The sequence below is a fragment of the Periplaneta americana genome, chromosome 1 (genome assembly GCF_040183065.1).
Source record: "Periplaneta americana isolate PAMFEO1 chromosome 1, P.americana_PAMFEO1_priV1, whole genome shotgun sequence".
Taxonomy (NCBI): domain Eukaryota; kingdom Metazoa; phylum Arthropoda; class Insecta; order Blattodea; family Blattidae; genus Periplaneta; species Periplaneta americana.
In genome coordinates this window covers 52,729,040-52,742,735 of record NC_091117.1, presented here as the reverse complement: position 1 = coordinate 52,742,735, position 13,696 = coordinate 52,729,040, and the positions used below count along the sequence as shown (strand labels likewise).

Sequence of the window (13,696 nt, the reverse complement as noted above, 5' to 3'; positions counted from 1 at the left end):
ATACACTTTTACACCAAATAGGAAAAAAGTTAAAAAAAAAATACTATCCTCTCTTCTTAAGATTATAAAGGAGTAAGTATAATTATGACTAATTTTTTTTTAGATATACGTAATTCGTAAACATAACTGGCATAACTAGTCCAACACTGTTGTGTCAAAATAAGTAAATAAATAAATAAATCGACGAGCTTAATAATAATAATAATAATAATAATAATAATAATAATAATAAATTCCACATGTCATCCACACATTTTCCACCACAGTCCTGCCATCTGCCCGGTAAGTTTCACAAATAGCCGAGCTGTATTCTGGTCTCACGTGAGCAAAGAGCTGTAACGCCATGGAGCATGAGACTGTAAACGTTAAGTGATAATGTCTGTAAAATAATGATAATATCCATAATGCATTATTACACGTGTCGAGCTGAATATCGTCTTTCGAACGTGGCGAGCCTTAGCCGGAGTGTGATCTATGCCATGTTCCATTGACCGTGGAACATTTTTTATTACAGTGTAGAAAATACGACCGTGCCCGTCGGCAGTATGAAATTCGGCCGACTCTACGTGACGCTCTTGGAAATGATTTTAATTGTACAAATGCAGTTCTGAGATTTTTATCGAATACAGGACTTGACAGGGTGATGTAGCTTTTTTAATGATCCGTTTTACTTATTCTCCGGACTCTTTACATCCGAAGGTTACATTTTTAGTATATGATTTTAACAAATTTGACATTCGGACGTTTTACATCCGTGCATTTTATAAATGCGCCATTCATTTTATTTCTAGTGGCATTTGTTTTATTGTTTTGTTTCTTTTTAAATACTACTGCTTAGGATCTGAGAACTTCTCACTTTTATATGGTTTTTATGCTTCACCTTGTTGAAACTGCATTTGTTTGCCTCGTTTTAACCGTGACAACGCTTTTTAGTTCTTTTAAGCATTCTGGTTATTGTATTGTGTTTATGTTTAGTGAAAGATTTTAGATAAGGGCGCAAATAGCCATAGTAGCTGACGCGCCCTTTTTAAACCCCACTAACTAACTAACTAACTCGTCTTTTGATTAAAATTCACGTTTTTATGGTATTCGTTACTCTGCCGCCATGTTGATGAATTACTCCCCCAAATTATTAATATTTATTTTTTTCAATGCCACCAGTTTGTCATTCGACATTTCTGGTCTCTGAGATTGCGGCGCCTGGAAGGCGGAGCTCGCCTAAATTATTTGTAGGACTATTAATTACAGGTTTTTAGATCTTCATGGGAACACTTTCGCCTTGTATTCAAACAACTTCTCTGACACGTTTGTTGTGCGGGTTTTGGAATCGGATTTGCCCCTCGAGTACGTCATCGTATGCAAGTTTCTTTAAAAAAAAAAAACCGTTGTGGTTGAAGTAGTATGACCGTGGATTAAGTACTTCACGAGTGATAACCATAAAAAAAGTTTCGGTTGCACTGCAAGTGTGACGCAGCAATGAATTCGCTACACTACATAGGATTAAAACTTTGTGGCAGCAGTGCATTCCTAAATAGATCTCTCAATCTCTCTCTGTGATTGTGTGGATTTGTGTGCGCGCGCTTATGTAGCGGGTATCCTTTTTTTTTTTTTTTTTTTTTAATAAAGTACGATATTGTTCAGTTCAGAAAAATATAGGAGTGGAGAAAAAGTTCTACATCCAAAGCAGTGATTTTGACCTAATGTCATTATAGCCTGTAACACCACTTTTCGAGATCTTTAGGTGTATTGAAATTCTAATATTTTACTACACTGTTGAAAGCAATGATTTAAGTTATTTGAAGCGCTGACATTACTTTTAGGCACTTTTACGCCCATAAAGATTCGCATATTTTGTTCCATCGTGTCTGAAAACAAGACATTTTAAAATACTCTAATTTAATAAATAATAAGTCAAAGTCTAAGAACCCGGGCTCTACTTTTCACACACTTTCTTCATTTGTTTCGCTTTGTCCATCTGGTGCTACCAGTAACGCTTGGGTAACGAGAAGTAACGAAAAAGACAGGCTACGGCGTGACGTCACATTCTTAGTCATAACATGGCCAACATTGAACAAGTTTATATATAAATGCACGTTTAACAGGAATTTAATATAGCAATTCCTTTGTTTCTCAGACTTTGAACATGTATTTATATTAGGCGATTGTCAATATGGCCATGACTGGACCATGATAATCACGTGACGTCTTTCTCGTTAGCCATGCCAGTAACGTCTGTGACGTAAGAGTTTTAGATGTCATCACAATTCTCCTGAAACTAGATGAGCAATCAATACCGTTAACTTATAGTGTTACGTTAATCTTAACATGCGAACCTGTAATTTGATTATGTAAGGCGAGTATTGACGTTATATGTAAGGTCCGAAAACATAGTTTTTTTTTTTTTCAAAAGTAACTCATAATTGTAATTAAAACAATGAGGGAATTTTAGACAAAAGGCTCAGACACGTCAAACCTTGTATTTAGAAAGGAATACTTTAGTTTGTTTCCATAAAATTGATATTCTAATGAGATCTGGTAACAGCATACGTACACAAAAAGAGGTACGCACACTTTTTAATAGAGAAAAGAATGTGGTTTCTCTTTGACTGTTAGCAAAACGTCAAGTTTAAAATCATTGCCAGTGGATGGTTTACCAGATCTTTTTATGTTCTCTGAATTTTACTTCTATTCAACTTACAGTTGACTGAGAAAAAGTAGGCCGATTTGGATTGAGTTGCTATAAAAAGTGTGCATACCTCTTGTTGTGTCTACGTTTTTTGTCACCAAATCCTACCATCATAAGAGAAAATAAGAAAGTTGAGATCCTTAAGAACATTTTGTTTTTTGTTGATTTCATCAATAAAACTGCTTTCATCATACAAGCACTAAAAAAATGTATCAACACTAAAATTGTTACCATAGTAACCATAATCATAGTGCATTTATATAAAACAGATGAAGTATTTCATACCGATACAAAAAATATTTTCTTTCAGATTATAGGTTATTAATAGAGCCGGAATGTTTAGGCATTTATAACAGTTAAAATAGGCAGGCAAAAAAAGGCAATAAAACGTAAAAAGGCACAATAATCTTTGAAAAAAGGCATAAATTAAAAAATGCATAATATATTTTAGCAACAAATTTAAATTATATCAACATAATTAACATATTTACTTCGTAGGTGACACATGTTGACTTATAAATACTTTTTTCGTGATTAACTGTCTTTTCAAAAACCTTACATAACAAAACTGTTCCATCGGTTGAAAACACATGGGCACCAAATTCACTAACATAAGCATGAAATTTTACTTTTCAATGGTGTAATGAATTTAGGCATTCTAGCTAACCGATCTTATACCTTCTGTCACTCGAACTGACTGTTCCTCACTCACATTTCTTTCTCCAATAATAAACACGTGTAGCACACAATTGTAACAGTAAGATTTGAAAATATGAAAGCAAACAATTGAAAATGCTACGTGACAACTTCTATGAGAACGAGGTTAATATTTAAAATTATAAAGCTGATTGTTGGTATCGTGAAGACATGACAATAAGTAACTGTGGATTGTCGATCATTATTCATATTACACCAATAGTAATAAAGCACGATTATTAGCAGATTAAGCACCGAAATAAATTACTTTTATTTACTCTTGTTAGTAAAGTTAGTCATTGTTTCAAATATTTAAATTTCATACACATTACAATACAATTAAATACTTAAAATTGCAAATAAACAAATATTGCTTTAAAATGACAAAAAGGCATTTATTAGTAAGAAACACCTTAAAAAAAGGCAAAATAGGCAAAATAAAAATTGGCCCTATCACTTTGATTTACTCCAAATCACATTTATGTCTATGCAAATAATGATTTACTTCCAGTAAAAAAAGGCATTTTGCCAAACATCCGGGCTCTAGTTATTAAAATTGTAGGATGTCAATTTAATGTGTTCTCGATGACGTCATAACTTGCACAATAATAGTCACAAAAATATATTCTTTTCTAAACTATACGATATTTGACGTGTCTGAGTTTTTGTCCAAAATCCCCTCATTGCTTCAATATTGCAATTATGTATTACGCAGACAAAATACATGTTAAAATGTATCTATCGAAGATGAGAGTAATGAATTCTGTTAGCCATTTTGAGCTGCTGTTAACATTTATATTTTGTATGCACATACGTATTAATAGATATTGATGAGTGTATTGTATTGATCTGAAGTAAGTTAACTACTGACATCGAAATTACCTCTGAAAGCACTTAACTGATTACGATATGACATGATTTATATTGCTTTCTGTATGTTGTCATGGTAACTAAACTGCAAACACTGCTAGAAAGCGAATAACACTAGGTAAAAGTTGTGAAAGAGTGTTAGGATTGTAATAATTATTGTTCACAGTTACAGGAATATTGTTTGCTGGGAAATATCACTGGAATAAAAACGCATTGTTGATTTCGCAATATAAGAAGAAAATATTTTGTGTTATTTGTTATTGTTCATCTTTCTTTTCTCTCCTTCATAAACAAATGGTTTATATGGTACCGATACTTCTTACGTAGATCTAAATGTGGTTTATAATAAGGTTTTTTTTTTCGGAATGATGGAAAGGACTTAGATTTATTCAGCTATTAAACATAGTGTTAAAACATAGATGAAAAACTAAATTGCGTTATGTAGTGAATATTTCTAAGTTCCGTTGTTAGTTTTGCCATAATATACAAACTTTATTATTTGAAAATAGATATTCGTTGATGAAATTAAATTTATTAATATATTACCATATATTTTTAAAGCAAGTGTTTTTATTTCTTCTATGTTTCTTTGATAATACAATTTATAATCTAATTTCTATATGTGTTGTGTAGATTTTTAGTAATTTAAATTAATAGTGTTAAACGAAAGAGCTGCTAGAAATTAAGAGTGTATAGGCCTACGCCAGTTTGGTCTGTTAGTGTAAGAGATATAGTTTTGATTTTGTGATTTCGTAAGTTGAACTCTCTTTTGAGCTGTTCTAATTTGATTTAATCTATTCTTATTAATGCATGTAAGTTATTTTAAATGGTTCACATGAGAGGAATTCCTAATTACCCTTAATTTCACGTGAACAGATTTTATTATCAAGTGTGTTGTGATTGTAGGAAAGTACATTATGCTAGAAAGATGTAGTTGCTTCGTTCAGAATACAACAAAATTGAAACATAAGAAGAAAAAATTCCAGTTTGTGCAAAATGATGTGATGCTTGAAAAGTGTTTCAAAGGCATGTATGTGTGTCACTGGAGCAAGAATTTTCTCATTTGATAGTGGAGTATCTGTGTCTGTGAACTAGTCGACTACAGCGTCATATTTTATATTTATTTATATGGTTACATTTTGCAAGTGCCGATGTCGAAGCTTGTTCAATTTGTTATTGAAATTAGTGCAGCTCTGCTTAAATGAAGGTAAAGTCTTAATTTTACTTAGATTGCTATATAATCTTGATTATCAAGTTATTTTATATGTCAAATGTAGTGAAATTATTTATTTTGCTGTTTTGTTTATTATAATTATATAGATTTTGACGTAAATATATCTGTAACGAAGGGCCACTAGAGAAATCCAGGTTACTGAACCGGGTAACGGAAACAGGGAACGAAAAGTGCAACTTATATGTGGAACATGCCATGAATCTCGTGGTTTTCCACGCGGTACGTCTCGTTCCATTCTGTATCTAATTATTGGTTAGGGTACATTTGGACTATCACAATTCAAAATTTTGATTGTTAAATATCAGAAATCGTATTGGAAATGTTTTATGTAAATACATCTATATCGAAAGGACACAGTGCCTGAAGAGTAATTTTAATGCTAAACGTATTTACATCAAACTCTTCGGAATCTTATACTATATTTGATTGATGCAAAAGTTCATAGTGTTTTTCGCTGTGATAAAAGTTTTGAGATGAATAGAAGATAAATTAATCGGTAATATGTTCTCCTACAGTATCTATGAGTTTCTGCCAACTCTAAGGTAGTATCTCAATTCCATGTTTGAAAAAGTCGTTTGTTTGGGGTTAAAGAAGTCGTCAAGCCAAGTTTGTAAAACATCTTCATTATTTAAAGGGTCCCCTTGAAGATTGTTGGATAGAGAACGGAAAAAGTGGAAATCTGGGGGCGCAAGATCGGGAAAATATGGGGGATGTGAAATCACCTCCCAACCAAGCTCCTGGATAGTTGCTCTCGTCATGTTAGCGGAGTGCGGGTGTGCCTCATCGTGTTGCAGCAGCACTTGATGTAGTCTTTCCAGTCATTTTTCTTGAATTGCGGCCGTAAGGCGTTTGAGTTGTTGGCAACAAATGCTAGCAGTTACGGTTACATTCCTGTGAAGATATTCGTAGTACACGTCGCCTTCTTTTTGCCACCAGACGTATAACATCATCTTCTGTGGCTGGATACTAACTTTTGGACGGGGCGTTGCATTTTGTTAGGGTTCGGTCATTTGATGCTAACATAAAAGCACTTTTTTTCGTTTTCTTTGTTAGGAATTGCCGATGTTATTCACGAGCTAACTGATGACGAGCAAGCAGATGGTCACCCGCTGATTTCTATTTTCATATAAAGCTTGCGGTATCCATACAACCGATTTTTGAGCCTGGCCCATTGAATACAAATGTTGCACGATGGTTTACTGGTCAATTTATCACATCTGTCAATTCTCCGGTTGACTGACGTGGCTCATCATGAAGGCCTTCATCAAATCCTGATGGTATTTCTGAACGTGGCAAATCACTCACGTCAGAGTGTCTCTCTTTGAAACGACAAAACCATTTTCTCGCAGTGCTTTCTCCGAGACATTCTCCCCGTACACTTCAGAAATGTTTCGAGCGGCCACCGCTGCCTTTGCTCCTCTATTGAACTCAAACAGAAAAGTAAGATCACAAATATTTCCTTGCTTCCCCATATTTACCAGAGTCTAGGAAGCCATTTAGATTCGGACAGTGGTGATGATGTCTGTCCATTTCTTCTTCCATATCACAGAGCATTCATATAGGAGATAATATCATTCCAAAACGATGCAGGTGTTTTTCCTAAGAAGTCATGGCCGGTATGGAGTCGAAACTGAGCAACTGCTGTTCTTCTTGAGCCGTCTGTAGTGTCCGTAATTTTACTTTTCTAATGCCGCCGGCGTGGCTCAGTCGGTTAAGGCGCTTGCCTGCCGGTCTGAAGTTGCGTTCGGGCTCGGATTCGATCCCCGCTTGGGCTGATTACTTGGTTGGGTTTTTTCCGAGGTTTTCCCCAACCGTAATGTGAATGCAAGGTAATCTATGGCGAATCCTCGGCCTCATCTCGCCAAATATCATCTCGCTATCACCAGTCTCATCAACGCTAAATAACCTAGTAGTTGATACAGCGTCGTTAAATAACCAACTAAAATAAAAAAGAAATACTTTTCGAATCTTTTACAGACGTTCTGGTTTCTGTTTCTAGTAGAGATATTTTTCTTGTTATATCTTTGATGTACTTGTACCGCTTGACGAAGTGGTGAGATATTTATTTCGTGAAAGTCAAGGGTACATTGCAAATATAACTCCATGCATGTTTAATACTCAGACTTGGTGCATAAGCAGAAAGTAACATTCATGAACCATGATGTGATAGTCAAGAAGACTACAGCACATTGCTGAATGTTTAATTTGTGTCTGAATTCCTGCATTTCTCCTGAACGTTCTTGTTTATTCAGCTGTTTTGTAAGAGTGTTTACTGTTTTAATTTCCTGCCACGCAGCATAAAATGAAAGTAGTTACATAGCGCCTCTATTGTAATATTGCTTGTTTCAGGCTCTCGTGACAATCATGGCCCCCCACCACTGCAGTCAGGTATTGACTACATCAACCCGGGGGAAGAAGACCAGATGGTAAGTGACACATTTTTAGTTTTATGAAATTTTATACAGAAGATGCTGTATTTTGTCATGCAAAATTTCAGTTCAAGAAGAGCTAGTACATTCTTCTTCAGAAGAAAGTATTTTTATATGTAACATCACTATATAAGATAACCTCAAGTTTTTAAATTTAAACTGACTATAATATGCCTATACAGGGTGTCTAAGGAGGAATGTAAAATACTTCAGGGTAATGTAGTTTGTGTTAATCTACATCGATTTAATCTGATATACCTATGTCCGAAATGTAACAGTTCGTAAGTTAAAAAATTAAAAAGGAAAGGAAATTCAGGACATATTTAGTTATGGAACTTGAAGTCTGCGAAGTTGACTAATTTCGCAGTAGTGAGAAGAAAACATATAGGAAAGGAATATGAAGGTATTTAGGTATACAGGATGATTCAGTAAAAGCGTGCAAAAATTAAAAAGGAAATAGGTGATGCTCTACAGGATATATTGAGTTAGGGAACTTGAGGTCTGCGAAGTTGGGTAATTTCGCAGTAGTGAGAAGAAAACATATAGGCAAGGAATATGAAGGTATTTAGGTATGGTATACAGAATGATTCAGTAAAAGCGTGCAAAAATTAAAAATGAAATAGGTGATGCTCTACAGGATATATTGAGTTAGGGAACTTGAGGTCTGCGAAGTTGGGTAATTTCGCAGTAGTGAGAAGAAAACATATAGGAAAGGAATATGAAGGTATTTAGGTATACAGGATGATTAAGTAAAAGCGTGCAAAAATTAAAAATGAAATAGGTGATGCTCTACAGGATATATTGAGTTAGGGAACTTGAGGTCTGCGAAGTTGGGTAATTTCGCAGTAGTGAGAAGAAAACATATAGGAAAGGAATATGAAGGTATTTAGGTATGGTATACAGAATGATTCAGTAAAAGCGTGCAAAAATTAAAAATGAAATGGGTGATGCTCTACAGGATATATTGAGTTAGGGAACTTGAGGTCTGCGAAGTTGGGTAATTTCGCAGTAGTGAGAAGAAAACATATAGGAAAGGAATATGAAGGTATTTAGGTATACAGGATGATTAAGTAAAAGCGTGCAAAAATTAAAAATGAAATAGGTGATGCTCTACAGGATATATTGAGTTAGGGAACTTGAGGTCTGCGAAGTTGGGTAATTTCGCAGTAGTGAGAAGAAAACATATAGGAAAGGAATATGAAGGTATTTAGGTATACAGGATGATTAAGTAAAAGCGTGCAAAAATTAAAAATGAAATAGGTGATGCTCTATAGGATATATTGAGTTAGGGAACTTGAGGTCTGCGAAGTTGGGTAATTTCGCACTAGTGAGAAGAAAACATATAGGAAAGGAATATGAAGGTATTTAGGTATACAGGATGATTAAGTAAAAGCGTGCAAACATTAAAAATGAAATAGGTGATGCTCTACAGGATATATTGAGTTAGGGAACTTGAGGTCTGCGAAGTTGGGTAATTTCGCAGTAGTGAGAAGTAAACATATAGGAAAGGAATATGAAGGTATTTAGGTATACAGGATGATTCAGTAAAAGCGTGCAAAAATTAAAAAGGAAATAGGTGATGCTCTACAGGATATATTGAGTTAGGGAACTTGAGGTCTGCGAAGTTGGCTAGAATGATGGATGTCACTTTCGTGTCGAAAATGAACGAAGACTGTCAATGCATAGCTTAAGACATATAGGATGTACATACAGAGTTATATGGCAGTAATACTGATAGTCATTGTCCAGTATTGATCGGAAAATCACAGTTAAGCTTGGAGCACTAAGCATTTCAAACTTTCAATTGCTTCTCCTGAAAAATGTATTCCAAATGACATCCATTATTCTTGCAGTGGACTCTTCATATAGGAAAGGAATATAAAGATATTTAGGTATACAGAATGATTCAGTAAAAGCGTGCAAAAATTAAAAAGGACATAGATGATGCTCTGCAAGACATATTGAGTTAGGGAGCTTGGGGTCTGCGAAGTTGGCTAATTCCGCAGTAGTGAGAAGAAAATATATTAAATTTAAGCCACAACTTTTATAGGAGAGGAATGTGAAGGTATTTAGATATACAGGGTGATTAAGTGAAAGCGTGCAAAAATTAAAGAGGAAATGGGTGATGCTATACAGAACATTTTGAGATAGGGAGCTTGGGGTCTGCGAAATTGAGCACAGTTTAAAAGTGCAAATATTGTGCTGAAAAATTGAGACAATCCAGAACAGTTAAATAACATAATTTTGCATATTTGGAAATACTAAATTACCGATATTCAACCCGATATATACATAGTGAAAAGTAATACAATAGACATCACATAGTTACGTAATCCACTATACAGGGTGCCTTTCTTAGCATACGATTGGCGTCACTAATGTTCGCTGTGAATCTAGACGTGATTCATCGCATATAGAATTTGCTGCTGGTTGCCGATGCGACGCTGACTTACTGCGTTTCGCAGTTGTGTTAAAAATGTGTAGCGTAGAACGAGTTTTTATATATCGCTGGCAAAAGCGTAAAAACCTCAAAGTCCTGAGAAACAAAATTTTCAGGAGTGTAATAAAACTGTTCCGTGTTAAATTTACTTGGCATATTATTATGAACAAAAACATCATCATCCATAAAATTATCTCAAAATCATTTCACATAATTTAATAAATCGTACTTTTGTTCATATGTCAAGCAAATATAACACAAAACAATTTTATTGCATTCCTGAAAATTTTGCTTCTCAGGACTGACGAGGTTTTGCACTTTTGCCAGCGAAATGGTATCGTGTGAAGCGTGCATCTTAATGTCAAAGAAAATGTCATGGAAATTATCTAGATTCAACAGAATCACGCACCACTTTGCACATAGTCCATTAATAAACCTACATTTTCAAATGACATTTAATTGTCGAGTCCACTTAGATTACAGACAGCATCAAAGTCAACCGCCTGTAAACCAAATGAGCGCGGTTGATATACCAAGGACGTTTCAAAGTTCATCAAAGCTATTCTAGACTTTTTGCAAATGTCAGAGTTTAAGCACAGTCTAGTATATACAGCCACGAAGCTCAATACGTAGGGAATATGCATCCATAAGTAGTTGCTAATCACTAGGATCGCTACTATCGTCTCATCATAGCAATACGAAATAGTGCCCGGCACATGTCTATTGTTCCTAGTACCCTCAACAACTCAAGCTTCGTAAATGTATGTACTAGACTGTGGTTTAAGGTAAAAAAATAATTAAAGAAAAATGTGGGAACTGCTGTTTTAATATTGAAATATCCCACTTCTATAAAAGCTTAAGGAATAAGAAACGAGTTAGTTAATACCTTTGCCAAAATGAAACCAAGGCGTTACCCTTTGCTACATTAGTAAGTAAAAATGCAATTTGTTTATCGTTAAAATAGTGTGCTCATTTGCTCGCATCTACGCCACATTAACAGCAAGTGCATGTAAATTACGTATCTGTCGTATAAGTAGGATAAGAAGTTAAAACTACCTCTATATGTGAAACTGGGAATGTCTTGTAAAGTGAGGTAAAATTGATCTTAAAACAAAAAATAAATAAACCACAATATCTGCCCTATTTTTGAGCACAATAATAATAAAAATATCCCGGTCGGGGCAAGTTACCTGGTTGAGGTTTTTTCCGGGGTTTTCCCTCAACCCAATACGAGCAAATGCTGGGTAACTTTCGGTGCTGGACCCCGGACTCATTTCACCGTCATCACCTTCATCCCATTCAGACGCTAAATAACCTTAGATGTTGATACAGCGTCGTGAAATAACCTAATAAAGTAAAAATACTTAAGAAATGCAGAAAGATAATCAACTTTAAAAATGTGTTCAGTGCGTTTGATATCATGGTTTAAATGTTATCTTGTTTCATGGTCAAATTTACCCCGCGGTCAATTTTTCCACATTTTACGATATGGAATAGTTAATTTCGGAGGAAATATGGAGGGAGTATACCACGCGAGATATCCTGTAAGGTCGTCCCTAAAAAAGGTCTCGCTTTTTCTGCAAGCAAAAATTTAAATGACGCTCCTGGCAAATGCCAGTGCTACCATGGTGACATTTTCATATTGATTGTATCCGGTATATAAATAGCACGTTGAAAAATATGTTAGTAAGAGCCAGCAAAAAAATGGAGACAGTGGAATTTAGTGACAAAGCCTTCATGGCGGTGTGAATTCGAGGCCGACGCATGACTTTTGTGGGGAGGAGGAAGTAAAGTGAGCCTTCCTATCATAGGTTTACAACGCATAAACGGCCTCTGGATGAAAGGGCTGCCAGCAAAATTACCAAGTAATTTTCTCGCTCAGATTTTCTGCTTCACGGATGGATGCCCCTTTTAAGCTGTTTGAGATGACAGCAGTCTTTGTTGATCGATTCAGAAAAATTAGGGAAACAAAGTGACAGGGAATTCATGATATCTCTGCAATTGCGTGAAGCGTTTATGTTCCCTGTTGGGTATTATTGTGATATTTCGAGTTTTAAGCAACTTGTTCTTATTCATAAGGATTGTGAATATATGATTGAGCGTGAAATAAATGTGATGCAGTTCATATTATGTTGTTATTATGATTTGCAGCTTGATGCTTTACTTTTCGCTGATGATCTAGTTCTCATAGCATCAACTGAAGATGATGTACAATATTCAGTACACAATTTAAATATGGTCAGTGAAAAATATAACATGGAAATTAATATTGAAAAAACGAAAATCATGTCATTTTGTGGGAAATTCCCTGTACCAAGTAAAATCTCTTTGAATAATAAAATAATAGAAAGAGTAAATACTTTCACTTACCTTGGCTATACACTATCATCTTACGATGAAGTAGATATTGCTGAAAAAATATGTAAATAGTCCACACCTGTGGAATAACGGTTAGCACGTCTAGCCGCGAAACCAGGTGGCCCGGATTCGATTCCCGGTCGGGACAAGTTACTTGATTGAGGTTTTTTCCGGGGTTTTCCCTCAACCCAATATGAGCAAATGCTGGGTAACTTTCGGTGCTGGACCCCGGACTCATTTCACCTGCATTATCACATTCATCTCATTCAGACGCTAAATAACCTAGATGTTGATAAAGCGTCGTAAAATAACCTCAAAAAATATATGTAAATATAATAAAACAATGGGGATCATTAATAAAATCATGAAACCTTCATTAGTACAAAGACACACAAGAATAGGCTTATACTGGGTGTTCAGTTCAAAATGTGTCATGGCTCGCTGTATGCCGTCATGTGGCTAGCCGATGAGCCTGGAGAATTCAATCTTCCTACACTTCCGCAGAGGTGTATAACCTAAGAGGCAGAAAAGTTGCCTAACAAGTACGGCGTTCATTCTGAAGAGTAGTACCGATACGTACGGTAACGCCGGTAGTGGCAGGAATGTGAACTGTTTGGAAATACGTACTGTCGGGAAAAGGGGGAGAGGGTTAAGACGATTACGTACGTATTTGTTGACATTAACTTCGACGGTCAACATGGACACGGAGCATTTGATTTGTGTTGTGGAATGTTACCGTATGCAACCGATGATAACAAATACCCTGCGTACGACTTGCCGGCGCAAAACACAGTTCGAAAGAGGTTATGGTAGCACACAGACCGTACAGACCGCCATCTGTTGCTACGACGTTCAAGTTATACCGTACACGTTCTAAAGTTCAGATTGAAGAACGCCTTAAATAATAGGCAACTTCTCTAACATATAAGCTGAAACTCGCTTCAAATCGTTGACCCAACAACAGTGACGTCATGACACACTTT

The 13,696-nt window shown here is 35.5% G+C and overlaps 1 protein-coding gene across 6 annotated transcripts in view; it reads left to right on the top strand.

Moving 5' to 3' along the window:
* LOC138695395 (polyamine-transporting ATPase 13A3-like) overlaps nucleotides 1-13,696 on the top strand; it is a 153,581-nt gene that overhangs the window by 91,318 nt on the left and 48,567 nt on the right. For all 6 annotated transcript variants that reach the window (XR_011331177.1, XM_069819801.1, XM_069819800.1 and 3 more), the window contains one exon: nucleotides 7,836-7,912. Coding sequence is in view for 5 of the 6 variants with exons in the window: in XM_069819801.1 (XP_069675902.1) it covers nucleotides 7,836-7,912 (77 nt within the window). In the remaining variant the exon portion in view is untranslated. The remainder of the gene's footprint in view (nucleotides 1-7,835; nucleotides 7,913-13,696) is intronic.